Source organism: Podarcis pityusensis (genome assembly GCF_964106645.2).
Source record: "Podarcis pityusensis genome assembly, chromosome: 17".
In the NCBI taxonomy this organism is placed as follows: domain Eukaryota; kingdom Metazoa; phylum Chordata; class Lepidosauria; order Squamata; family Lacertidae; genus Podarcis; species Podarcis pityusensis.
In genome coordinates, this window is record NC_138042.1 from 39,549,654 (window position 1) to 39,576,754 (window position 27,101).

The 27,101-nt window shown below is 46.3% G+C and overlaps 1 protein-coding gene across 6 annotated transcripts; it reads right to left on the reverse strand.

The window, feature by feature from the left end:
- Positions 1-5,315: 5,315 nt before the first annotated feature.
- On the reverse strand, positions 5,316-25,997 carry HAO2 (hydroxyacid oxidase 2). 6 transcript variants are annotated; one of them, XM_080987209.1, is made up of 9 exons: positions 25,910-25,963; positions 25,349-25,439; positions 25,084-25,226; positions 19,461-19,612; positions 17,841-18,124; positions 13,605-13,820; positions 11,751-11,909; positions 7,042-7,111; positions 6,209-6,463 (listed from the first exon to the last, which is right to left on the reverse strand). In XM_080987209.1, exons 3-9 carry the CDS (start codon positions 25,212-25,214, stop codon positions 6,267-6,269), a joined length of 1,209 nt encoding a protein of 402 aa, XP_080843335.1. In that variant the 5' UTR covers positions 25,215-25,226; positions 25,349-25,439; positions 25,910-25,963; the 3' UTR covers positions 6,209-6,266. The 6 variants fall into 6 exon arrangements, with proteins under 6 accessions (XP_080843339.1, XP_080843338.1, XP_080843335.1 ...); XM_080987210.1 differs by having other exon boundaries at positions 25,349-25,489; positions 25,910-25,948; XM_080987211.1 differs by having other exon boundaries at positions 25,084-25,246; positions 25,349-25,489; positions 25,910-25,948.
- Positions 25,998-27,101: the final 1,104 nt, after the last annotated feature.

Below are 27,101 nucleotides of genomic sequence, written 5' to 3' on the forward strand. Positions count from 1 at the left end.
CTGACCAACTGAGCTATGTTTGTTATAATCAAAGTTGCAGACCTGTGCCCTCGTTCATGGGAGCCAGGCCCATTAGGACTTACTTCTGAGGGGGTGGGCATGTGTAGGATTACATGGGTAATTTCAAAAATCCAATTTACGAACACCATATGTTTTTCCGCGAAACAAACCCCTCTCTAAATTTTGGCATCTTTGCAATATGCGCAATCTGGCAATACATTGGTTGTACAGTGTGGATGTGATCAGAAAAATAAAGTTCACTCTTATGGATATTTACTCTAAAGTAAGTGCCATTTACGCCGGCTCCCTCAGCCAACAAAGCGAGATGAGTGCTGCAACCCCAGAGTCGGTCACGACTGGACCTAATGGTCAGGGGTCCCCTTTACCTTTATGTGCCATTTTAGTGGGTCACGGGTGGCGCTGTGGGTTAAACCACAGAGCCTAGGACTTGCTGATCAGAAGGTCAGCGGTTCAAATCCCCGCGACGGGGTGAGCTCCCGTTGCTGGGTCCCTCCTCCTGCCAACCTAGCAGTTCGAAAGCACGTCAGAGTGCAAGTAGATAAATAGGAACCGCTCCGGCGGGAAGGTAAACGGCGTTTCCGTGCGCTGCTCTGCTTCACCAGAAGCGGCTTAGTCCTGCTGGCCACATGACCCGGAAGCTGTACGCCAGCTCCCTCGGCCAATAAAGTGAGATGAGCGCCGCAACCCTAGAGTCGTCCGCGACTGGACCTAATGGTCAGGGGTTCCTTTACCTTTAAGTGCCATTTTGTTCAGTGGGTTTACTCCCTTGGAAATGGGATTGTGGTTGTTGGGCTTATGGGCTTTGCTCCCCCCCCCTTGTGATGCTTTCTCTGCATCAACCTTGAACTGTCTGCTGGTGGCTTATCTGACAATTGTGGAAGACATCCAAAATTCCTCTTTGTTTACTGCCTTTCGGAATGAACATTTTCTCCCCCGCTTGAAAATACATGGAGTTGGGTGTCAGAGGGCACATTTTTTCTGACGTGTGCACCCGTTTGGCTCATTCCTACCACTGACACAATGTGACTCCAGCACCCGGATGCACAGTGCAATGTACCCAGAATTCCATGTCGACATTTCTGCAGTTTCCCAGTTTTCAGCTATTTTTTGTTGCTATGCTCTCTGCCTCTGTGCGTACGTGGTTTTAGAATTACATCTGCTTCAGAGGTGAAGGATATTGGGATATAAATACATTAGATAAATTGTATAGACCCTGAACTGCCCAAGATCAAACGAAAGCTAACAAGGCCTCTCCGCTCTTTGGAGCTAGTTAATTCGCAGAGCACACAGGAAATTCTCCCAAAGATTCTCTCTCCATTGACGTGGATGTGCACTGTGCAAGAACGCAGTGATGCTCCCAAGGGGCATGGTTCATGGCAATGGGGCATGCGCAGAATGACTTCCTAGCACATAAGCTTTGTTAAGCTGCTTGCTTTAGCGTTTGGTAGAAGGGTTGTTGTTATTTAGTCGTTTAGTCGTGTCTGACTTTGTGACCCCCTGGACCAGAGCACACCAGGCCCTCCTGTCTTCCACTGCCTCCCACAGCTTGGTCAAACTCATATTCGTAGCTTCGAGAACACTGTCCCACCATCTCGTCCTCTGTCGTCTCCTTCTCCTTGTGCCCTCCATCTTTCCCAACATCAGGGTCTTTTCCAGGGAGTCTTCTCTTCTCATGAGGTGGCCAAAATATTGGAGCCTCAGCTTCAGGATCTGTCCTTCCAGTGAGCACTCAGGGCTGATATCCTTATAAATGGAGAGGTTTGATCTTCTTGCAGTCCGTGGGACTCTCAAGAGTCTCCTCCAGCACCAGAATTCAAAAGCATCAATTCTTCGGCGATCAGCCTTCTTTATGGTCCAGCTCTTTATGGTCCTGGTAGAAGGGTTACCAAAATGAAAATGTGCTGGCCGCATGGAAATAATCAAGACTCATGTTGCTCAGCATAGATAATAATCAACCCCCACTGTTTTGGTCTTGCTTTCAGTATGGGCCATACAGCATGGATTGTGTTGGACAAATTTGCCCCCTCAGATCTTTTCCCAGATGGTCTCTAAGTAGGAGAGAGCCCTGATAGACATGACGGCCACATCTTTATACGAGTCAGGGCGGCTGTCCATCAACAGATAAGGCTTGGTGTCATCAGCATATTGATTACAACCCAGCCCAAAACTCCGGACAATCTGGGCAAGGGGGCGCATAAAGATATTGAAAAGCATCAGGGAAAGGATTGCGGCCTGTGGGACTCCACACACCAAGGAGTGCCGCAGCAACAACTCCCTCCCTAACGCCACCCTCTGTCCCCGACCTGAGATAAAGGAGCACAGCCATTGTCGGACTGTGCCCTGAATCCCCACGTCGGCAAGGCGGTGGTCCAAAAGTTCGTGATCGACCATATCAAAGGCTGCTGACAAATCTAAAAGAATCAGCAGTCCCGACCCACCTCGATCCAGCTGTCTACAGAGATCATAGGTTAGGGCAACCAAAGTCGTCTCGGTCCCATAACCGGGGCGAAAGCCGGACTGAAGCATTCTGTAAATCATTATAACCACACTATAAACGTGGGTAGATTTTGAACTTCTGTTGACTTTAAGGGCCCCACCCTCTTTTAGCCAATGGCCTACTTTGTACCAAGCGAAAATTGCGGTTACAGAAGCAGATGAGCAGATAAGCCGATAGCTTGCTCGTTTCTTATGTTTCATTGATCTGCATTGTTAGATTATTCATAGGAAGGGAATGGCTGTATGATTTATTATTTGTCAGCTTTGGCTATTGGCTTTCTGTTAGCCCTGTTTTTATGGGCCTATCACATTTTTCCTACAGATGGCAAGCCTCAGGAGAAGAACCTGAAACCCCCCTTTCCAGTTTTAGGATTGTGTTATGTGCTGCCATGGATGCAGCCAGGGTTTTTGTTGGGGGGCATGACTTTTGTTAGGGGGCGCAGAACTGTCATGATTGGTCAGTTAGTTAAGTATTTCTATTGTTTCAGTTGATGGGGGGGCTGCCCCCCCGGCTATGCCCATGTGTACTGCCATAGCCAGGCCTTACTAGTACATTCATAGCATGTTACAGAAAAAATGGGTTGAATGGCCTCATCTGATGTTCTGCTTCAGTGACCTGTGGTTTAGCCAGCAGGCAGTGAAAATTTGGCTCTTGAGAACTAGTTCATTTTGTACTTGAGCTTCTCTCTGAGATCACTCTTGTTTGTCCTGAGCTTCTATGTCCTTCCCTTGGGCCCTTTCTGCATGTACTGATCTTGTGGAGAGACTCATGGTCATGTAGATAAGACATGAAATAACACTACATCAGCCAGTAAGACAGCTTTCAAGGCCGTTCACTCAGCAGCGTAGCATATACTGCATCACAATGACGGAAGTTGCTTTCCTGGTTCAGCAGGGTTTCCTTAAGTCATGAGGGAACATGCTAGAGACTCTAAAAAGGAGCACAAATATCCCTTGTTTGGGCATCCGTCTGTTTCGAGAGACAATGGAGTGCGCCTCCAAGGTGAAGTCAAACCGCTGGATTAGCAGCGTCAGAGCGACCTCCCCAGGGCAGAAGCCTGGGCAGTGTGTGTGGAGGTCCTGGGCTGCCCAGATGACAAGACCACCCCTCTCAGCCTCACTGATGTGGCCCAAAGGAAAGCAGAGCAATGGTTTGACATCAGCTTGGCTGCAGGAGTTGCTGGAAGGAGGTTGTGATGGCCTGGGAATCTGATTCAGAGACCTAACCTGAAGAATCCCAGCCTGCACAGGAGTCCCCGCCTCCAGGGCCGGCTGAGCCAGGGCAGGGGCTTGAATCTGAAGGGCCTGCACCTGTGCCGGATCCTCAGGAGCAGACACCAGCTGAATCCACTCTGGCTCCGGAGGTGATTGAGGACCCATTGCCTGCAGGTGCTCCTCTCCCAGTCCTGTCAGGGGAAGGTGAGGCTGCCTCTGGGTCCAGTAACCCTCCAGCCTCTTCTGAGCTGCAGAGGCTCAGGGCAGAGAGGCGGAGGGAACTAAGTCCTCTCAGGAGGAGTGCTTGCCTTAAGGCCAGGAGAGGTGAATCACCTGTGGGCCGGGACCACCCTAGGCCCCAGAGGAGATAAGGCCAGTCAGCCCAGTCCCAGGTTGCAGGAGCAACATCGCTGGAAGCCTGTTCCTGCCAGCACCCTGACCTGCTCTTTTGGAATTCCTGACCACGCCCGGCTCCTTGCCTTGGACCCTGCTTTGCCCTTGACAGACAGCCTACTTACCCTCGACCTAGTACTGGACTCAGACCACGACGCACGGTAACCCCCTGGGACGAGCACAGAGGTGTACAAGGCGCCATCTAACCGTCTTAGGGACTCGACTCTGAATTTGTGTAGGGTTTATTCCATAGTCTTATCTTCTCCCAAAGATATCCCGCAAGGCAGTGGAGGTATAGGATCAGCGTGTTCCTTCTTCTAGGTGGGCTACCTTACCAGGTTGACGAGCCCCATCTGCCCCCCACTTCCCTCTGCAGCACGTGCAGACCTGAACTGAACCACACAATTACTTTTAACAAGGTCAGCGCACCCTGTACTCCTTTGGTTCAGCCTATACACAAACTGCCGGGGAAAGCAGGGCTTGCTTCCAACTGCCTTAGCAAAGTCCCAGGGTGAATCTACACTTGTGGTTTATAACGTTAAAAAAGTGTTATTGAAATGTGACCCCAGAGGGCGCTGCAGAGCAGTGAGCCACTGCCAATGGGAAACTGCCCTTAAATGTTAAAAAACATTTTACTTAATAATGTTTAAACAATCAATATAGATCCGCCCCAAGTTCAATTAGCTGGCTTATTTCTCTGGCAGCCCCCCCCCCCAAAAAAACGTTCGTGAAACCTAGGATCTAAGAAAACAAAGCACTCTGCATTTCACAGCTGAAGAAAACTTGTTTGCTTTCTTTTCTGAAGTATTTTTTTATTGGATTTTGCAACATACGCACAAATGAGAACAGCAATACCATCACAGGTCTTTCATTCCAAAATATAGACCTCAAAATAAAACCCTTAAAATAAGTATAATAAGAAAATGAAAACCATATCAAAGAGAATAGATTAAATACAATATGCCAGGTAAAAATCAGGCACCTGGTAAGAACAGAGTAAGTACTATAGAAATCAGGCTAAATTGGAAGTAAATTGGCTAGCTAATATATTCTGATTGTTCAAAGGTAAGTGTGGAAAGGAAAGTGTGCCTACAAATGAAAATAATTGTAAAACTGCTTGCAAAATGCATACATTGGTCAGAACTTCAAACAAAAATGTGTTTATTAGGAGGAATTGACATTAAATGCTGTTGAATTGTCATGGATGATTTTATTTTTTTCTTTCTTAAATGCAGATTGCTGCAGAAATGTGCAAAACTGAATTTAAGATTGGAAAAATGAGAAACAGAGAGGAGGGAAATTGCCGGATCCTTCCATCCCTTGTCATGTGACCAAACAGCCCCATCGCTGCATCAACTGCATTGGCCCCTTCTTCCCCTCTGGGCCCTCTGGTTGTCACTTTGGGGACCAGGGTATTTGAAGGACTGCCTCCTCCTTTACTTCCCACAAACATATAGGGGGCTGTAACGTTGCCAGAGATTGATTGGGGGGTGCGCGCATTTCTGACATGCAGCTGATTTGTTCTTTCCAGTTGCTCTGAGCCTGCTTGTCCAGGGCTGCAGTCACTTCCTGGAACTGATGAACAGGGCAGGAGGGTTCTTCACAACTTGGAATATTGAACAACGTGGCGGCCAATCTCTGAGACATTTCTACAGCCTGCATGTAATGAAAACAGGCAAACTGTTAAAAAAATGTGCTGTCGGCAAATAGAACCACAGAGTCCTCTACTCCAAAGCCTACCGATTTAGGAAACCCCCAACTTCAGCACCTCTGGGAGCAAAGGTTTGGCCAACATGGACGCATGTATGTGCTGGAGCGACCAGCTCAGAGTTCCTTACAAGCTGAAGTTCGCATAGAGAGAAAGAGATAACCAAGGCATGGTGACCGTATTTCCTCTCAAGGTGGGAAGTGATGACATAGGCCAGTGGTTTTCAACCAGTGTGCCATGGCACCGTGGGTCAGGGGTGCCACGGGCAAAGCTGTGTCACTGAAATTCTGCTCACTATTGATCCAGAGTAGATTCCAATGTATAGTTAGCAGAGTTAGAACTCAAACACGTTCCAGGATTCCCCCCAAAATAGACCAGAGGCAATTAGTATTTCATCCAGCAGAGCTTTACTGAAGGCAAATGAGCATAATGGTCACAAATCCAATACATTTAGGATTGGCACAGTCTGTAAGAAATCCAGTTGCAGCAGACTTAACTTAAACTTACAATAACTTATAATAAGTCTAAACCTTGACACTACATACAGAACACCACACCAGACGGAAAAGAGATAAAAAGAGAACGTGAAACCCAGGATCCTTCTGGCCTCACTATTATAATCAGCATGACCTGGACAGAAAGAGATAACAGAACCAGGTTAAGCCAGCTGTACTCAGCTTCTCAGAAGGAATAACCCAAATATCATGGACAGGAAAGATCTCTACACATCAGATCAATACTTTCTGCACTAAGAAATGCAAACTGACAAACTGGCCTCTGTCCCTCTTTCCTTCCCTCCTTCCTCTGATGCCCTCTTGTGTCTCTGCCTCCCAAAGGCTTGCACAGCTGTTTGTTGCAGCAGCCCTGGCTATAAGCTCCCCAGGTGAATGGCGCCTCTGGGGCTGGCTAGGGGGTGCTGGTTGCCAGGAGCTGAAGCGACCTCGGAGTAAGGAAGCAAGCGGGCAAGGGAGCCCAGCCAGCCAGTCCTCCAGCCCTTGCTGTTGGGAATGGACAGACAAGTCCCAGGCCCCTGTGGGACAGTGTGAGAAGGCACCTCTCTTTGGGGCAGAGGGGGCAGCTCAGAGACCAGGGGCAGCAGCAGTAGCTGCCCAAAGGATGCCCAAGGAGAGGGGAGATGAGAGGAGGCTGAGTCAACGCTCCACAAGGGAGGGTGTTTGAAAAAGGGTGAGAGAAGGGGGAGGATTTACCAGCAAGAGCCATCGACAAACGAAATTCCTCTTTCAAAATCTCCAGAACTTTCCGAAGTCCTTCTTCGCCCTGTTCCAAGAAACAGTGATATTGTAAAGTATGGATCCAGCATACACCGAATATGGACAACAGCTTTTGAGAGCTGAAAAGGATCTCAGAATTATTTTCCAACTAGGTTGTACGTATGCTATACTTTAGTCTCACTGTTGTCTCTGTTCAAACGGGTTTTGACGGCATCTGAAACGCTATGAAAGCCCGTACAGAAACTGTTTCAACAAAATGTTAGCAGGAAGGCTGTGGAATGGAAGGCAGGCTCCCACTTTCTCTTTTATGCCACCTTCAGTACTCTGAAACAAACCGTTGCATGGCTCCAGATATCTAGGCTTCAGACATATCAATTATGTTGACTGATATGACAAAATAGAGGGAACAAAATTCTACAAAGTCGTGAGCCTTGTATGTACATATCCATACAGTGGTACCTTGGGTTAAGAACTTAGTTCATTCTGAAGGTCCGTTCTTAACCCGAAACAGTTCTTAACCTGAGGTACCACTTTAGCTAATGGGGCCTCCCACTGCCGCTGCCACGTGATTTCTGTTCTCATCCTGAAGCGAAGTTCTTAACCCAAGGTACTATTTCTGGGTTAGCGGAGTCTGTAACCTGAAGCGTCTGTAACCTGAAGCGTCTGTAACCTGAAGCGTCTGAAACCCGAGGTACCACTGTATTGCTAAAGGCCAAAACAGACATAATCAGGAGATCTGTAAGAGCCACAATATCAGTATAATACCTCTTCCGTAGAGTAAAAGCTCTGGTTTTCCCAGTAGTGATGTATGGAAGTGAGAGCTGGACCATAAAGAAGGCTGATTGCCGAAGAATTGATGCTTTTGAATTCTGGTGCTGGAGGAGACACAAGAGTCCCATGGACTGCAAGAAGATCAAACCTCTCCATTCTGAAGGAAATCAGCCCTGAGTGCTCACTGGAAGGACAGATCCTGAAGCTGAGGCACCAAGACTTTGGCCACCTCATGAGAAGAGAAGACTCCCTGGAAAAGACCCTGATGTTGGGAAAGATGGAGGGCGCAAGGAGAAGGGGACGACAGAGGACGAGATGGTTGGACAGTGTTCTCGAAGCTACAAACATGGGTCTGACCAAACTGCGGGAGGCAGTGGAAGACAGGAGTGCCTGGCGTGCTCTGGTCCAGGGGGTCACAAAGAGGCGGACACGACTAAACGACTAAACAACAACAACAAAAACTTGTGTACAAACCACATTTTATTCTAGAATGGAGACCGAGTACGTACTTCTTTTTCTACATAGTTCACACACAGTCTAGAGCTAGTGCATATTTTAGCTTGAGAAGAGCTTCTTGAGAAACTAGTTTTGTTCTGAAAATAAAAGATCATTGCAGATTGATTCTGCATTGCCCACCAGTGTGTCCATTTGAAGACAAATTAAAACTGATGTGGGTTTTCCCAGCAATGGCTGCTCTAGCCATACCTGCCCAACGGCATTGTGGGTGGGTGCGAACCCAGATCACAACCACCGCTTCATTCTTCGCTCTCCTGGGTCATGTGCAGGGAGGAAAAGGCATGCAGAACCTAATCAAGGGGTTGGTTTTCAAATGTGGGTTAAGCGCAGACGCTCCAAGCGTCTCCATTTCCCAGGGAGAGTCCTGGATTTACAGAAGCCGTCCCAGTTTCTGATTTGATCCTGGAATGTCCTGCTTTTCCTTAGGACGTCCCTATTTCCATCAGAGAAATGTTGTAGGGTATGGAGTTATGTAACCCCCAAGCCAAGGAGATAAGTAACTGTACAATCTTTAGAAAACATCTGAAGGTAGCCCCATATACGTTAGTTTTTTAATGTTTATTTTTTTCTTAATTATGTTTTTATATGTGTTGGAAGCTGCCTGGAGTGGTTGGGCAAGCCAGTCAGACGGGTGGAGTATAAATAACAAAATGATGACGATGATGGAATAGGACGTCCCTAATTTCATCGGAAAAATGTTACAAGGTACGAGATGACCACACCTGGCCTTGTGGACGGCAGGATCTATACTCGATCTAGACTGGAAGCAGAATGTTGAGGATGAATCCTATTGGTTCTGGACTGAGAAAAGCCTTTGCACTACAAATGTGTTGGTGTGTATGCAGCCTTACCAGCAGAAATTCAAGCCAGCGTGGCAAAAGAAGGGAGGACAGTGAATTTCTAGTGTGCGAATAGTAGGGAGGTCCTGGGTAAAGACAAAATTCTGCCTATGGGCCACATATGCAAAAGATCAAATGCTCTTCTGTACAGTGTGCCGGACTCAACTAACTGGTCCTGCTAGCGCAAGCTCATGCAAGGACTTCCATAAGCACAATGGGGCCTCCTCTTCTCCCCTTGCATCCCCAAATTGCCAGGAGAGGGGTTCAGGAAAACCTCCAGGGCAGCGTGCGGGGGGAGAGGCGGTTGTTCCACCAGGCAAGAGGATGTGCTGGCGCCGACCGAATGTTCATAACAGGGCGACCTTGAATTCCTCCCACTGGTTCTTATCCTTCGCTGAAGGAACTATTAACGTTATCTTGGCTTTGAGAACAGCTTGTATGTCTGTCTCGCCCTCTTGCAGCTGGCTTTCCATTGCATTTTTTCCACAACTCCCGAAGATCAAGGAATCAGTGCAGCAAAACAATATTGCCACTTCTTTTGCTGAGGAAGAAAGCTAACTGCTCTGTTAAAAAAAAAGAAAAAGCAACAGAGAAGAGCTATGGCGCATAAGAGACCAGGGCTGCAACCTAGCAGGCCCTTTTGCATCGGTGCAAAAGGAATGAGAATCTACCTTAAGCCTCAGTTATTGTCTGCTGCCTCGTGCTTTGTCTTTACTGATGGCTAACATGTCAACAACCTCAGATATGCAGATGACACAACCTTGATGGCAGAAAGTGAGGAGGAATTAAAGAACCTTTTATTGAGGGTGAAAGAGGAGAGCGCAAAATATGGTCTGAAGCTCAACATCAAAAAAACGAAGATCATGGCCACTGGTCCCATCACCTCCTGGCAAATAGAAGGGGAAGAAATTGAGGCAGTGAGAGATTTCACTTTCTTGGGCTCCATGTTCACTGCAGATGGTGACAGCAGTCACGAAATTAAAAGACGCCTGCATCTTAGGAGAAAAGCAATGACAAACCTAGACAGCATCTTAAAAAGTAGAGACATCACGTTGCCAACAAAGGTCCGTATAGTTAAAGCTATGGTTTTCCCAGTAGTGATGTATGGAAGTGAAAGCTGGACCATAAAGAAGGCTGATCGCCAAAGAATTGATGCTTTTGAATTATGGTGCTGGAGGAGACTCTTGAGAGTCCCATGGACTGCAAGAAGATCAAACCTATCCATTCTGAAGGAAATTAGCCCTGAGTGCTCACTGGAAGGACAGATACTTTGGCCACCTCATGAGAAGAGAAGACTCCCTGGAAAAGACCCTGATGGTGGGAAGATGGAGGGCACAAGGAGAAGGGGACGACAGAGGACGAGATGGTTGGACAGTGTTCTCGAAGCTACCAGCATGAATTTGACCAAAATACGGGAGGCAGTGGAAGACAGAAGTGCCTGGCGTGCTCTGGTCTAGGGGGTCACGAAGAGTCGGACACGACTAAACGACCAAACAACAACAACAACAACATGTTGCTGCCCCTTTAAAGAAAAACAAAATGGAACCATGGGGAGGGGAGCAGCAGACTCCAGGGCGGTTGATGGGGGGGGCTCTGTCAAACAGCTTGGGGGGTTCTAGATCAACCATAGCTTGATTTGTTTGCATCTCCCTGGATAACCCATGTTCCAGGTGTCTATTACCGTCTGGAATGAATAAATGCAGTAGCTCTTGGGGGGGAAATAGCCTATGAGCCTAGTAAAATTATTAGCTAGGATTATGCTTTTATATATTTATCTATATCCCCATCTTTTTTCCTGACAGGAATTCAAGGCAGCTTACAGATAAGATAAGAACAATTAAAAACATAGAGGAAAATAATTCTATCACTACTGATGGTGATGGCTGTCCCCTCTGGTCCATAGACTGGAGTGTAGCCTACGTTGTTTTGCAAGTTGATTTGGAAGCTGCTATTTTGCAAACAGATCTCCCTCATAGATGGTAGCCACAGCCTTATGGGCTTTACAGTGGTACCTCGGGTTACATATGCTTCAGGTTACATACGCTTCAGGTTACACACTCCACTAAGCCAGAAATAGTGCTTCAGGTTAAGAACTTTGCTTCAGGATAAGAACAGAAATCGGGCTCCTGCGGCGCGGCAGCAGCAGGAGGCCCCATTAGCTAAAGTGGTGCTTCAGGTTAAGAACAGTTTCAGGTTAAGTACGGACCTCCAGAACGAATTAAGTACTTAACCCGAGGTATCACTGTATTGTGACATGTGGCTTCAGAGTAACAATCAGAATTATGAAGTGGATTGAGAAAGTGGTGTTATAGCGCACGTACCTGGACTGAAGCTTATTGGATAAATCAAGATTACACTGGCAGAACGATGCACCACGCTGGAGTCCAAAACATGCATGCATTATAAAACCAAAGGCAAGATGTGATGGACCATGTGCAAATGTAAAGGGCAACGTTTCGGTCACTTGTTTGAAAGGGACCGCTGTTCATTTGCAATTTCTTGCTATATCTTATAAGCCCTAAACAGTTGCTCAGGCATACAAACTCTATATTTACTCACCTTATAGGCCAGACCCCATATAGCAGGCCTTCCGATGAAGACGCATTTTGCTCCGAGCGCCAGCGCTTTCAATACATCACTTCCTGTTCGTATCCCGCCATCCAAATAAACGTCAATTTTGTTTTCAACTGTGGCTACAATTTCAACTAGAGCATCAATCTGCAAAGAAGCAAATGCGAAACACATAGATGGGAACTGAGGCATAAATGTTCGAGAACCAAGACTTGCCCTCTGTTATTTCACAGATATCCTTGGAACATGGATCTCTCTTGGAACTCCTATCAGCCACCATCATACCAATACACTGCCAAACATTAATGAAGGCTCCACTCCACCTAGTGTCTGCTCTTTCTATTTATTTTATTGATAGTCTGTCCAGCCAGGCTATTTAAAAGCCAAGAGTATTCTGTTTGGGGGCTGGTCCACACCAGTGTGTACTGTGTGTTTGCAGCTGTTTGTGTTGTCATTTAATTTGTGCAATCCACCCTACATTACCCTCAAACAACACCGATACTTCCCCCTGCAAAATTCAAGTTTGTGTGATATGAGGATAATCCAAAAGTCAGAGAAAATAGGGTTCCAAACTGCTCCACTCAGTGTCACAGATTATTATTATTCGTCAGTGTTTTTGGATGGGTGGATCAACCATCAGTTTCTGCTACTCCCTTTGCTGTGGCCATACACCTTCCCACACCTATCACATCCAAAGGTTGCTAAGCCCTGGAAAGATATAGGCTGCTTCTCTCTGCTGTGTTCAACATGGGGATATAATACATGCACTCCTTTATGCAGCCTTTGGGCAAGAAACCTCAGAACGCAGAATGGTCAGAGGTTGGAAGATATCTTCCCCTATTGAATATGCTGTTGATGGCAAGGAAAAAATAGGTATATAAAAGGGAGAATTCCCTGGCTGCCAGGATTCTGGTTTGGGGCAGGCATTCTTTGGTGAGAGAAGCCCAACAGAGATTTAAAATCACAAAATATGCAGCAAAGCAAACTGTGAAAATACAGGCCGTCAGATCTTTAAATGTGCCCTTCCAAGTTCCTTTCAAAGTCCCTCTCTTCTCCTAGCATAGAAAAAGACCATATGCTTGGTAAGTTTAAAAACTGTTTACTTACGAACTCTCCAAAGGTCAGGTTCATGTACATCAGCTAGAAAAGCTGCACAGGCAGCAAACTGTGGCTTAGTCACAAGTCTCTGAAAGAAGCAATGGGTCAGATTCTTATCTGATGAAAACAAGCAGTTAAAGCTTTGTTTTATGACGTCCAACACTGCCGAAGTGGTCCGCAAACAGACGTAGTGAACAGTGTTTCCGGACATCCCCACTGTTTCACAGAATTCTTCTTCAGCACAGCAGAAGGATACAGAAATGCTTCATAAACTGCAAATGAATTATTGAAATGATGTTCACTACGTCTGTTTCATCAGATAAGAATCTGACCCATTGCTTCTTTCAGAGACTTGCATAGTCTACAAAGACTTTCAGAGACTTACAAGGTTTATTTGGTTCTATATTTTCAAGAGAATCCATCAAGAGTGCACTTTAGTGACTTTCAGAGATTTATAAGATTTCTGTTTATTTGGTTTCTCATATTGTTCCATGTTCCGTATAGACTATATAAAGAGTTTATATTGATATTGCATTGTTGTACTTGGTCATTGTGTTGCCTTGGATATTACTGTTAATTGTTTGCAACACAGGGGTTTAATTGTTTGGTTATTCATTTATCTTTTGACTGATTCAGTTGATATCCTGCTCCTTTGCATCGGTGCACACAACCAAGTAAACCACAGCTGTGGACATGAACAGTTTTGCACATGTTAAGTGTGATAGATAATGACCTGTCCCTTACACTTGCAGGTGCCCCATCCAGCTGTCTTCCTCCATGGTTGGACACAATAATCCCTTGAACTCCACGGCTCACGGCCAGCTCTGCATCTTCCTTTGTCAGAATTCCCTTGATGATGAGAGGCAGGCGTGTCACTCTCCGTAGCCAGGAGATATCATTCCAAGTGACAGAGGGGTCTATACTGCCAGCAGGCACCCCATACTCTGAACAGTCTTTACCCTGAAGGAGAGGAGCAAAAGAGAGCGTCACTGTTGCTCACACGGTTGGTGCAACTCTTAAACAGATCCCTATCCTGCTAGGCTTTCTTATAAACATTTTGAGGTTTTGTTACAATCAAGCACTATGTAAAGGCTGTGAAACAAATATACAGTGCTACCTCGGGTTACAGACGCTTTGGGTTATGCGTTTTCAGGTTGCGGACTGCGGGAAACCCAGAAGTACCGGAAAGGGCTACTTCCGGGTTTCACCGCTTGCGCAGAAGCGCTAAATTGTGTCACGCGTGTGCGCAGACGCGGCGCTGCAGGTTACGATTGCTGCGGGTTGCGGATGTGCCTCCATTACGGATTATGTCCGCAACCCGAGGTTCCACTGTATACCATATTGGCCCGAATATAAGCCATACTTCCCCCAAATTCCGACCATGAAAAGTTAAAGTGTGGCTTATATTTGTGACCTTACGGTATACAGCCAGGAACACAGCAAAGCGGTGCCCGCCCTGCGTATTGTTCCCCACCCTCTCCTCTAAGGCTGAGAAGGGAGAGAGCGAGGAAGGGGAAAGGCCGATGGCAATACAGCGTCGCCCCCCCCCCCCCCGTATGAAGCCAGGAGCAGTGAGGAAGGGAGCAACTTGTATTTGGGTATTTTTTCTCCCCCCCCCTCCAGTTTTAAAGCTGTAGCTTATATTCAGGTATAACATATTTGGGCCAATATGGTATATATATATTGAACTATGGAGCTTTTTGCTGTATGGCCTCTTATTACCCCTCTGGTGGTGAGGTCAGGCTTGGCTATACAGGCATACCTTGGAAGTCGAATGGAATCTGTTCTGGAAGTCCTTTCGACTTCCACAATGTTCGGAAACCAAAGCGCGGCTTCTGATTGGCTGCAGCAAGCTCCTGCAGCCAATCGGAAGCCACGCCGGACATTCGGGTTCCAAAGAACGTTCGCAAACCAGAACACTCACTTCTGGGTTTGCGGCATTCGGGAGCTGAAACGTTTGACTCCCAAGGCGTTCAGCTTCCAGGGTACGACTGTATTCAATATTCTTTCCTTCGGCTGAATTTCTCATTGTACATCTGTTTTGCATGCAGAAGGCACCAGGTTCAATCCCTCGTATCTCCTGGTAGGGTCCCATCTGAAGCTCCGAAGGGCAGCTGCCAGTCAGTGTGAACAGTACTGAGCGATATGAACTGACTTGATCTATGGCAGCTTCCATTGTTGCCTTCATCCTGGGGTGGAGATTGGACGGACGGATGGGGGGGGGGCGAAGAAGAGCAGAGATTGGGGTGGGCGGATGGGATGGTGCAGGTGATGGGCAGAGTCCTGCTTTGCCCTCCCGAAATGTGGGAGGATATTGTGATAGGAATTCTGAGGTCTTAGATATATGTTAAATGTTCATAAGTGTACCAACCAAGCACATACATAGATCAGTACAGGAAGACTGACCTGGAACCATTTTGATTCCCAAACTGTCCCAAACTGACCAAATGTTTTCTCTGCAAGGTCAAAGGAAAATGGAAAAGCCTCCCCATTGTCTTTTCCTTCACAAATCCTGTCTTAAGGGTATGTCTGTGTTTGAATAGGGTGTGAGCCTGTGACCTGGCCCAGGAACTAAGTATTTATCATTACAAAAGACAGGCCAGGCTACCCAGGAAATCCAATCAAGTAACCTGCCAGACAGGAGATAAACAACATTCAAATTTCTGTTTTAAGACCGCCTTTTCTGTGATGTAGGTATGATGTATCTGAGAGTTGGTCTTAGGTTACACCCCTTCTGTGATGTGTGTATGATGTTTCTGTGGTTGGTATTGATCTACAGGGTGGGAATTTCAAAAGTCTTTATAAGGCCTTGCACGCCATTTTTCTGGGTTCCTCCTCTCTCCTGTGTGTGAGGGGAGCACCCTGTTGCAACAGATCAATAAAGATCAAGCTTACTAGCTGCTTTGCTTCTCAATATTCTCTGGTTGGCCTCTGTTATCTTCTCCTACCAATAGGGAACCTATGTAAGGACTCTATATGGGCTCTTGGATATTCCATAAGGGAAAAGGGCAATTTTTGTTTACAACAGTGTGTTATAAGGAACCTGCTCTGTTTGCTTTACAGGAGCAGGAGAGACTGCTATCCAAGACAGGCAGGAAGCTGAGAGCCCCTGAAAGCTGTGGAACACCCTCCCACCAGATGTCAAAGAGAATAACAACTACCAGACTTTCAGAAGACATCTGAAGGCAGCCCTGTTTAGGGAAGTTTTTAATATTTGATGTATTATAGTATTTTAATCTTTTTTGGGAAGCCGCCCAGAGTGGCTGGGGAAGCCCAGCCAGATGGGCGGGGTATAAATAAATTATTATTATTATTATTATTATTATTATTATTATTATTATTATTAACTGAGAAGGCCTCAGAGGCGTGAGCATCCATCCCACCGGGAGTGACAGAAATTTGAGCTGGGGGGAAGCAACGATCTCCCTTCCTCCAGGTTAGAAAATATTTGATTGTATTTCTGTCCCTTGTCCAGTGGACGCCAGCAAGAGTGCAGCAACTCCAAGGCCTCACAGAGCCAAGAAAGCTTCTGTTTGTTTTGGGTTGCATAACCCTTGCCTTGAGCAGATGAGACCAATAGTGGATCCAATGGTCCAAAAGGCAATTTCTGCATGTGGTGCAGAGGGAAGTGAGGGGCAGATGGGGCTTGTCAACTTTAGAAAGGTAGCCCATCTCAGAGAAGGAAAACTCTGATGCTCAACCTCTGCTGCCTTGCAGGGTATCTTCAGGAGAGGAAACGTCCCAGGAGCAAGCCCGGAGTGGAGTCCCTAAGACGGTTGGATGGTGCCCCTCTCGGCCTCCTTACTGCAACTCCTGCAGCCCAGCTGGTGCCAAAAATATTGGTCTGCTTTCCTTTGGACCAAATCAGTGAGGCCGAGAGGGGGAGTCGTATCATCTGGGCAGCCCAGGACTTCCATACTTGTGCCCCGGGGAGGTCACTTTGGTTCTGCTATTGCAGCAGTTTGACCTCATCCCAGGAGGCACACTCCATTATCTCTCCTCAAGCCACACAGAGGCCAACAAACCTCTGTTCCCCCCCCTTTACCACCGTTTTGCGCCATCCCAAACACACTTTGCTGCCTTGTCCCGATGTCCAGCCTGGCACTGCCCACACCTTGCTGGCTGTCTCTTCACAATGGTGTGGATGTCCCAAGTTACTCTGCCCATCCCCTAGACAGCTTTTGTATGGGATTCCGCTAAAGCTTTACAGACCTTGAAAGCAGGGGAAATTTGGGAAATGATCTACAATGAACTGAAGAAAATGTTCAAAATGACATTTGTTAAAAAACCAGAAGCATTTCTGTTAGGGATTGTAGGACAAGACCTGCCAAGGAAAATAAAGAATTTATTTATGTATGCAACAACAGCGGCAAGAGTCTTGATAGCACAAGGATGGAAGAATGAGGAAATCCTGACAAAAGAACAGTGGCAAGAAAAACTGATGGACTATGCAGAACTGGCTAAATTGACATATAAACTGCGAGATAAGGACAACTGTGGCTTTAAACAAAAATGGGAACTTTTCACAAATTAACTAAAAGGACAACAAAATGAATTTGACTCCTTGGCAGTTTTTAATGAAATCATTTTTTAATGAAATGATTTTAGAATGTTGTATTATTTTATTGTTGTTAGCTGCCCTGAGCCCGGCCTTGGCTGGGGAGGGCGGGATATAAATAAATTATTATTATTATTATTATTATTATTATTATTATTATTATTATTATTATTTTGAATAAACATACACAAATTTATTGATTGATAACATGGCAGACAGATAATGTAAGGATTTGTATAATTTTGTAACATGCAGAGAATAACATGTGTTGAGAAATCAGAGAGAGGAACTGAGGGAAGTGTTTGGGGGAGGGGAGGGAGGGTTTGAGGGGTGGGTGGGAAAAAGGGGAGGAAATAATGAATAGGATATGTTTTGACATGTTGTTGAATTGCTAATAAAAATATTTAAACAAACAAACAAACCTCGAAGGCGCCTTCAAAGTTTTTCGGCTTGACGGCGGACAAGAACCGGAAGTTGTTGCGGATGTCGTCGCGCCTCTTCCCCGTGTAGGGCACGTCAGCTGTGAGCACCAGGGCCCGGAAGCCAGCTGCCTCTGCCCTTCGTACCAGTTGCTCCGAGATGGTTCTGTCCCGGTGGATGTAGAGCTGGAACCACCGGAGAGCAGCAGGCGCAGCAGCAGCAATCTCATCCACGGAGCAAGAGGCATAGGAGCTGGCAATGTAGCATGTCTTCATAGCTTCTGCCGCTTTGGAAAAATATGGGGATGGGGGAAGGAAAATCTGAGCCTAGTATGCTGGGTTTGGCTGCTTTGGCTCATAGAATTATTGAACTGTTGAGTTGGAAGGGACCGCAAAGGTTTTCTAATCCAACCCCCTGCTATTCGGGAATCTCAGCTAAAGCTATGATTAGTGGGTCAGTTCACTAATTCCTGTTATTTGTTTATTTTATTTCCTTACAGAGCACGAATGGTGGAATGTTACCGTTGACAGAGAAAAGAGGGAATTTCAAAAAATGTTGTTTATGTATGCCACTAAAGTGGCCCGTGTTTTGTTAGCCCCAAAATGGAAAACGAGCGAGGTCCCAACTAAAGAAGAATGGCATCTTAAGTTGACAGAATATGCACAACTCACAGACTGAACATATAGAACAAGAAGAACATATGTTTAAAGAAGATTGGAAAACGTTTATTGATTATATATGGGAAATAATTGTGTCCAGCTGAAAACGCTGGCAGCATTAAGGTAAATTCAACAGCGTAAACAAGTTTTGATGGATGCAATAACGGAACACTGAATGGTATAGTTTTTGTAAAATATGCAGGGCTTTATGAAATGTAAAATGAACCATGGAAAGAGAAGGGAAGTCATTGATATCTTAAGGATGTAAAATGAGTATTTTAAACTGTAAAACAGAAAATTTAATAAAAATTATATATTAAAAAAGAGAGAGATAAGAGCGAATTAAATGTTCTCAGACATGCGGAAGTATTAGCAGCCAAGTCTCTGCTAAACGGCACTCACTCTGTCTTTTCCATCTTTTGTAATATGGCCTGTGAAAGGCCAAAATTTGGCTCCCCCAAATCGATCTTCTCCGTTATGGATCTTCTCAATTTTGTGCCCCCTTGGCTTGGTGACCTGTGCAGGGGAACCGCCCCACCCTAAATCTGGCGCTGTGGGTGCAATCTTTCTATTGCTGAAGAGAGCTACAGTCTTCCCTACAAGACTGAGCTGTACACATTCCTGACCGATTTCCCTGTTGTGCTCTGGCGAGGTCCTCTCCGGACCTCTCCAAAGTGTTATTTCAGGCTTGCCTTTTTGCAGAGTGTTTTAAAAGCCTTAATACGATCTGATAAACTTGAAAGGCACTTGATTCTAAGGCAAGGCATCTAGCTTGAGGGGAAGGGGAAACCAGGGTTGGATTCAGAGGCAAGTCCGTGTGTGGCACAGCTGCCGCTTGGATAAGGACTGTGCTGTGTGGATGACATGAAAAACATGCACGCACGGGATGATGCGCTAAATCCACTTTCAGCTGCCCTGTGTGCCCAACCATTGTTTCTCAGCAAGAAGGAGATTCCGGCATACCTCTCGCTGTGCTCAGTTCTCCATCTGGCCAAGCCAACCTATGGAAGCCGGTGGGAGCAATTCCCACAGGAAAGCTGATTTCAGTGCCGAGGATGGTGGTCCTTGTATCCATTGCAGACATGTCGCGCAGAACGCGTGGGCGGAAACGAATCCTGAAGGAAGAATTAGATGTGGGATGTAATCCACTGGGAGCAGTCAAGTACAACATTCCTCGTTTTGCTAGAGTGGACATGCAAGGGAATGTTTGGTCCAGCCAGTTGAAACCTCCTGTTCCTCCCAGCCTAGAGCATCCTTCCTTGCATGTGACTAGTGGGTGGGTGTGACCTTTCCAGACCTGGTAAAAGGACAAGTCATGCTGCCACCTTCCTTTCTTCAATCTTCTTTTTTGTTCTGCGAACATCCTGATTCACCTGCCAGCCAGCAGTCCCCCAGGTTATCTCCCATATGGGGTAAACCTGTTTGTACATGTTTGTAAATTTAAGCCTAAAGGCTGCCTTCGGGGATCACACTGTGCTCTGCCTGATCGTGAGTAAACTTACTTTTTATTGTTTATGAATAAGACTGTGGCGTCTTTATTATTTTAGGAGGGATTCAAGGGGTCTTACCAGGAAAATATTAGAACACCTTTCAGTCTGGACAAGCCATATTGAATTCCGTATTGTCTTAAGAAACTCACATGAGTTTGCAACTAGTTTCCTGCCGTGTAAAGGGGAATGCACTCTGCTGAGTAAAGGAACTTGCTAGCGCAAGTTAGGAAGGCTATTAATCAACATTATAGCCTCTCCTGCCACTCTGAACATTCCCACACTAGAAAGAGCTAGAAACAGCAGAGCTGGCAGGTGTTACTTCTGCAGGCGGAAGACCTGTCAGTCTAATCTAATTCAGCCATTCATCCTGACCACTAAACAACTCTGGTATCCCTTTCGATGGAGAATATCCTATATTGCCCTTCCCCTGTTGATGTGCATGCGCAGCCACTGCTCTTGGCTTTTCTTCTTTTGAAAAACTTGCAGCAGAGTTTCCTATTTAATTGAGTATCTTTATTATTTACAATAATTTACATGGGTCTAATACAACACGGGTGGCACTGTGGGTTAATCCACAGAGCCTAGGACTTGCCGATCAGAAGGTCTACAGTTCGAATCCCCGCAATGACGGGGTGAGCTCCCATTGCTCGGTCCCTGCTCCTGCCCACCTAGCAGTTCAAAAGCACGTCAAAGTGCAAGTAGATAAATAGGTACCGCTCCTGCGGGAAGGTAAACGGCATTTCCGTGCGCTGCTCTGGTTTGCCAGAAGCGGCTTAGTCATGCTGGCCACATGACCTGGAAGCTGTACGCTGGCTCCCTCAGCCAACAAAGCGAGATGAGCGCCACAACCCCAGAGTTGGTTACGACTGGACCTAATGGTCAGGGGTCCCTTTACCTTTAATACAAATAAAATAACATAACCCTTTCTTCTTCTAGCCATCTGGCCAGAGACCTAATGCTGACTCATGCTCATTTGCACACTGACTCTTTTCACTCTCTACACTCTGACCCTTGTTAATCATATGCCCTTAATATAGTCTCCTGTTGCTGGGCAGACTTTTCCTGTTGCCTAGCAACCTGCTGAAGACCAATTACCAAGTTTCTGGAATATTCCAACATCCCCCAAGTGAATATAAAACATATATAATAAGCTGGCTTATAATCAGTGCTCAAACAAGGACACTGTGCTCAAATATTTCTAGCATTGTCTTATGTTAAGTTCTACTGTTAATTTGTTAATGTAACTTTGTTTTTTCCCCTGTTTTGCATTCAATTATAAAATCCTCATTATAATTATTATTAAGAGTAATATAAATTAGATAACTTTGTGGAGATCTTTGGGTAACAAGTATAATAAATAACAAAAACGGGGGGAAATGTATTATTCAGGATACGTTCATGAAGATTTCCACATTAGCAAATGCACAAAACGCATGGCTGATTAAATAATGGACATTTTTTTTTTTTTCTATTGAAAAACCAGCAACAAACCATTCTTACGTGTTCTGCTCCACTTGGAAAATGGTGTGATAAGTATCAGTGTGGCAATAAGCATTAGAAAAAATAAGAAAAAAATAGCATTAGCCATTAATGCTTATTACTCCACTATATGTGTGTGTGTTTGTTTTTAGGGAGAATTCATGGAGACTCTGACTGAGGAGTCTCACTACTTGCACATTGCAGTCTTGATAGCAATTGTGTGTGGGGGGGCATCTGTAACAATTAAATACTACAGAGATTGCTAATTATATTGTTACTGTCACATGGAATTAGGTGCTTTGCTGAATGGCGAAAAAGCTATACTGGGGTCAGGGATGAATCTAATCTGTTATGTATTGAAGTTCTCCCCCTGGCCACCAGGGGTATTGTGTATATAGTTTTCACTCAGGTCCACGTAAGTTAATTTAGGCAGGAAACCCTGGCTTGTTGTTCTGACAATGTTGACAGCCGGCTGCCTATAAAAGCAGGCCAGCTGAGCTGTTTGCTGTTCAGTTCAGTTCCAGCTTACTATAAAGAACCACTTGGAGAAATCTCTGTGTCGACTGCTATGTCCAACCACAACTTAATAATAATAATAATAATAATAATAATAATAATAATAATAATTTATTATTTATACCCCGCCCATCTGGCTGGGCTTCCCCGGTCACTCTGGGCGGCTTCCAAAAGAATATTAAAATACTATAATACATCAAACATTAAAAGCTTCCCGAAACAGGGCTGCCTTCAGATGTCTTCTAAAAGCCTGGTAGTTGTTGTTCTCTTTGACATCTGGTGGGAGGGCGTTCCACAGGGCGGGCGCCACTACCGAGAAGGCCCTCTGCCTGGTTCCCTGTAACTTGGCTTCTCGCAGTGAGGGAACCGCCAGAAGGCCCTCAGAGCTGGACCTCAGTGTCTGGGTAGAACGATGGGGGTGGAGACGCTCCTTCAGATATACTGGACCAAGGCCGTTTAGGGCTTTAAAGGTCAGCACCAACACTTTGAATTGTGCTCGGAAACGTACTGGGAGCCAATGTAGGTCTTTCAAGACCGGTGTTATGTGGTCTCGGCGGCCGCTCCCAGTCACCAGTCTAGCTGCCGCGTTCTGGATTAGTTGTAGTTTCCGGGTCACCTTCAAAGGTAGCCCCACGTAGAGCGCATTGCAGTAATCCAAGCGGGAGATAACCAGAGCATGCACCACTCTGGCGAGGCAGTCCGCAGGCAGCTAGGGTCTCAGCCTGCGTACCAGATGGAGCTGGTAAACAGCTGCCCTGGACACAGATTTGACCTGTGCCTCCATGGACAGCTGTGAGTCCAAAATGACTCCCAGGCTGCGCACCTGGTCCTTCAGGGGCACAGTTACCCCATTCAGGACCAGGGAATCCTCCACACCTTGCGATCAAACAAGAGTTATTGAGAGTTCAGCCTTTTTGGAACTTCTCTCATGAGGACACAAAAGGCACAAGCCCTTTCATTGCACTGTGAAAAGGCCCTTTTCAATGTAAACACCATGATATTTCAGGGGTGGGGGGAGCAGTGGTGGAGCCAGCTGATCGGGTACCTGGGGTGGTGGCGGCGCCCCAGCCACCCACAGAACAGGCTGGGGCAGGACACTCCACAGGTCTTCGGAGGTGTCTGCCTGCCTCCCCCCACTCAGCTGCCCTATAGCTGGGGTGGGGGGAGGCAGAGGGCGGACCGTTTGGGGCAGCACGGAGTCTGTGGCCACCTAAGTCACTGCATCACTCCCAGGAGAGACGCGTGTCTCGGGCATGCTACAGGTGAGTGCCTCCCAACATTTTGTCACCTCCCGCAGTGGTGACACCTGGGGCGACCTGCCCCCACCGCCCCTCCCTTCCTCCGCCCCTGGGGGGGAGGCAACTGTCCCCAGAAAGCACCAGGCACTTGGAGAAAGCACTTGTGTAGGTGTTTAGAGGCTTGAAATGCTTGCTATTGTGTCCCCTCCCACCTTCTGCCCATTGGGTAGACGGTATGAGATTTCTTGGGTGTCTCGATGTCAGCGGCGTAGCGTGGGTTGTCAGCACCCGGGGCAAGGCAAGTAATTTGCGCCCCCTAACCGGGGGCAAGGCAAGTAATTTGCGCCCCCTAACCCCTAACCTGCCGCCGCTGCCAGCTTCTTGCTGCTGCCTGGTCTGGTCTGGTGTGGTTCTCTCCCGCGCTCAGCGCTGCGCTGGGTGGCCGCTGCACTGTCCCTCCCCCAGATAGTCCCTCGCTCTCTCTCTGCACCGCACGCCTGGCACCCACCCCCTCCACAGTGGGCGGCGACCCAGCGGCTCGGATCGGATTCGCACAGCCAGCACTGCAGTGAGAGAGAGTGAGTGAGCCAGATAGGGGCAGAGAGCTGCGAGTGTGAGTGCGCCCCCCCCAGATGTTGCGCCTGGTGCGGCCGGCCCCACCTGCACCCCCCACGCTACGCCACTGCTCGATGTGCTCAACACATTTTGTTGCCGTAGAAGTGGGATCTGGCTGCAAGGCGTGGAACAACTCTGACACATCTGCAAGTTCAGATCCAGCCACCCTCCTGCAATAGCTGCACTGTGGCACACAAGTGTGTGAGAACTGGAATGGAGCACTGAAAACAAAACTTTGTGGGATACAGAGGCATCAGTTCTTCCCAATTTTGCTGCAAACGATTCACTTTCCCAGATCAGACTTCTGTTTTGATAGATACCAGATCAGCCATTTGTGACTGAGTTTAACAAAGTCAGTCGGTGGAAAGAGATTCATGTGAATGCTTGCACCCAGTGCTGGATTTACATATAAGCTAAACAAGCTATAGCTTAGGGCCCCACTTTCTTGCCCCCCCCAAAAAAAAATTAAAGGAAAAAAACCCTGGATGTACATTTCCAAAATAAAGATAAAAAACAAATAAAATAAAACCTACATACAGCAACAGTGTTTTGTGTTGCGTAGGCTCCTATGATGTAAGTAATGGGCCCCGCCTGCTAGCCTGCTCCCTAAAGTATCACTGGTTTGCTCATTTCCATGCATAAAGCATATATTCAACACAAAAACAGTGACAATTTGTTGTTGACAAAGGATACCTGGACATATAAAGGGCCCCATTACCTTCAGTAGCTTAAAGGTAAAGGTAAAGGGACCCCTGACTATTAGATCCAGTCGTGGCCGACTCTGGGGTTGTGCGCTCATCGCGCTTTATTGGCCGAGGGAGCTGTACAGCTTCCGGGTCATGTGGCCAGCATGACTAAGCCGCTTCTGGCGAACCAGAGCAGCGCACGGAAACGCCGTTTACCTTCCCACTGGAGTGGTACCTATTTATCTACTTGCACTTTGACGTGCTTTCGAACTGCTAGGTTGGCAGGAGCTGGGACCGAGCAACGGGAGCTCACCCCGTCACAGGGATTCAAACCGCCAACCTTCTGATCGGCAAGTCCTAGGCTCTGTGGTTTAACCCACAGCCCACCCGTGTCAGTAGCTTAGGGCCTCATAAAATCTAAATCCGGACCTGCTTGCACCGCCAATGTCTGGCGTAAGATTTCAATCCAGCCCGATCTGCCCAGTCCACGATGCTTCATGTGAGCGACCATCTAAATAAGAATGCTAACGTTCCACTCGCCAAAGGTGAGCCTTTATCATACCTTTTGAATGCCTTGAGGTTTTCTTCCAGGGTACTACATTCATCAGCGCCAGCAGCAACAAAATCCCAGGCATCTTTGGGGAGATGCTGCTTAGCATATGCCTCAAAGTCTGACAAACAGACCAGGGCCATCTTAAATCAAAGCTGCAGTGGAGAGAAGACAACTATGACAAGTACAGGTTATAAATGAGAGTCATGAAGTTGGCTTGATGGGGAAATGTTCTTACAAACATGCACAGTCTTACAGTCCCCGCCCCTCTTCTCACCTGATCTGTGCAGATTAGCTGGAAGATACAGGATTCTATGTGCTTTCTGCCCGGAGGTGCTGCCAGGTTACAGGGGCCCAAGGCAGCGTACCTTCAGAGAACATTATTTATATCAGGGCAATGAATGGAATAACAAATCATCTATTCCAGCAAAATATTAAAACATAACAAAACATCAAACATTAAAAACTTCTCTATGAAGAGTTGCCTTCATATGTCTCCCAAAAGTCATATAATATAATTAGAACAGAGTCCACTTAGAATACCAAAATTAAAACCCACCTGAACCAAATGGTCTTTCTCTGATAAAACACTGAAATAATTTAAATTACAGCCTTGGAACAAATCACATATGGTGGCAAAGGCAAGGGAATAATTTGCATGTGTGGATGAGTCATATTGCACATCAATTCACACCCAAAATGTAGTGGTGTCTCTTCCACTGCAAATCAAATAATTATCGGGAGAAAGCAAGTGCTGAATCCAGCCATATATTTTTCAATAACAACCTTTATCCACCGCCCACTGCCCACAAACAACCTCAGGTAAAAAATTACTTGCCTTTAGTGTGAGCAACACCAGCTAGCTAGACCATTGCTTCAGTGCGGATTTCCAACTGAAGGTTGTTCTGTCCTTTTGTGAACACAGCCACGCCTTGATTTGTGTTTGGCTGAGGGGAGATAGGGACATTTCAAATTGAATACATCACCGCAAAAGTTTAAAGCTTAACTTTCTAGTAAACTTTGGACTGTTTGTGCTGGTCTGAATGTGCTCTCATAACAAAACAGTTCTGCCATGCCACACACCAGCCTCACATTCCATAGTTCTGGAATCCTTCTCAGATGGTAAATTGTCAAAATAATTCAGGCTGTAACAAAATTATTTACCACAGATATGTCCTTCCTTATTCTCCAAGGAGCTTGAGGTGGCTTATATGGTTCCCCCCATATCATTTAATGCCAACAACAGCCCTGTGAGGTAGGTTAGGCTGAGAGGAAGTGATTAGTCCAAGGTCACCCAGTGATCTTCATGGCCATGTGGGGATATGAGCCCAGGTCTCCCGGGGCCTAGTCTGACACTCTAACCACTGCACCAACACTGGAATGCAGTGCAAAGCACACTGATTTATTTAAACACAAGAATCAGCATAAGAATAGGAGCATAATTCCCCTATGATAATGCACTTTTGCATGTTATTTTCAGGAATATCTGCATTTCATTCCAGCATACACAATTTTGTACACATCACTCGACTTGCAAAATTCAGAGAAGGGCAGATTTCGAAGGATGGTTGTGTTTCGGTTCTCATATTGTTTTGTAAAGTAGGTTTGCCTATAAATGGGAAATGAATCAAAATTCTCCCCCATTGCTAGTCTGGTGTATGTAAATCTAACGGTTTATGCAACTGCTGGTGCATCTGAACTAAGTTTTCATTTCTCCACTACATTTTTATTCTTCCTCTGGCTTGTGGTCTGTGTCATTTGCCTGCCATGCAGCTTCGTTTAATTTCCTGCATCATTAAAGAGGGAATTATTAGGAAAATCCGGGTCTTGCATGCTGCCCCCACTAGATGCCAGTATAGCTCTATAAATCCTTTCATGAAACTGGCATGACCATGTTCCTTATTCTGGTAAGCACATGGGGAAGTTAACAGAGTGACCTTAACCTCAGAGTCTGCTTACACCCAGGGAAATCATCATCATGTACCTCTAGTTTAGTTCTTAAAATGGCTGGGGTGGGGAGTAGGTCATAG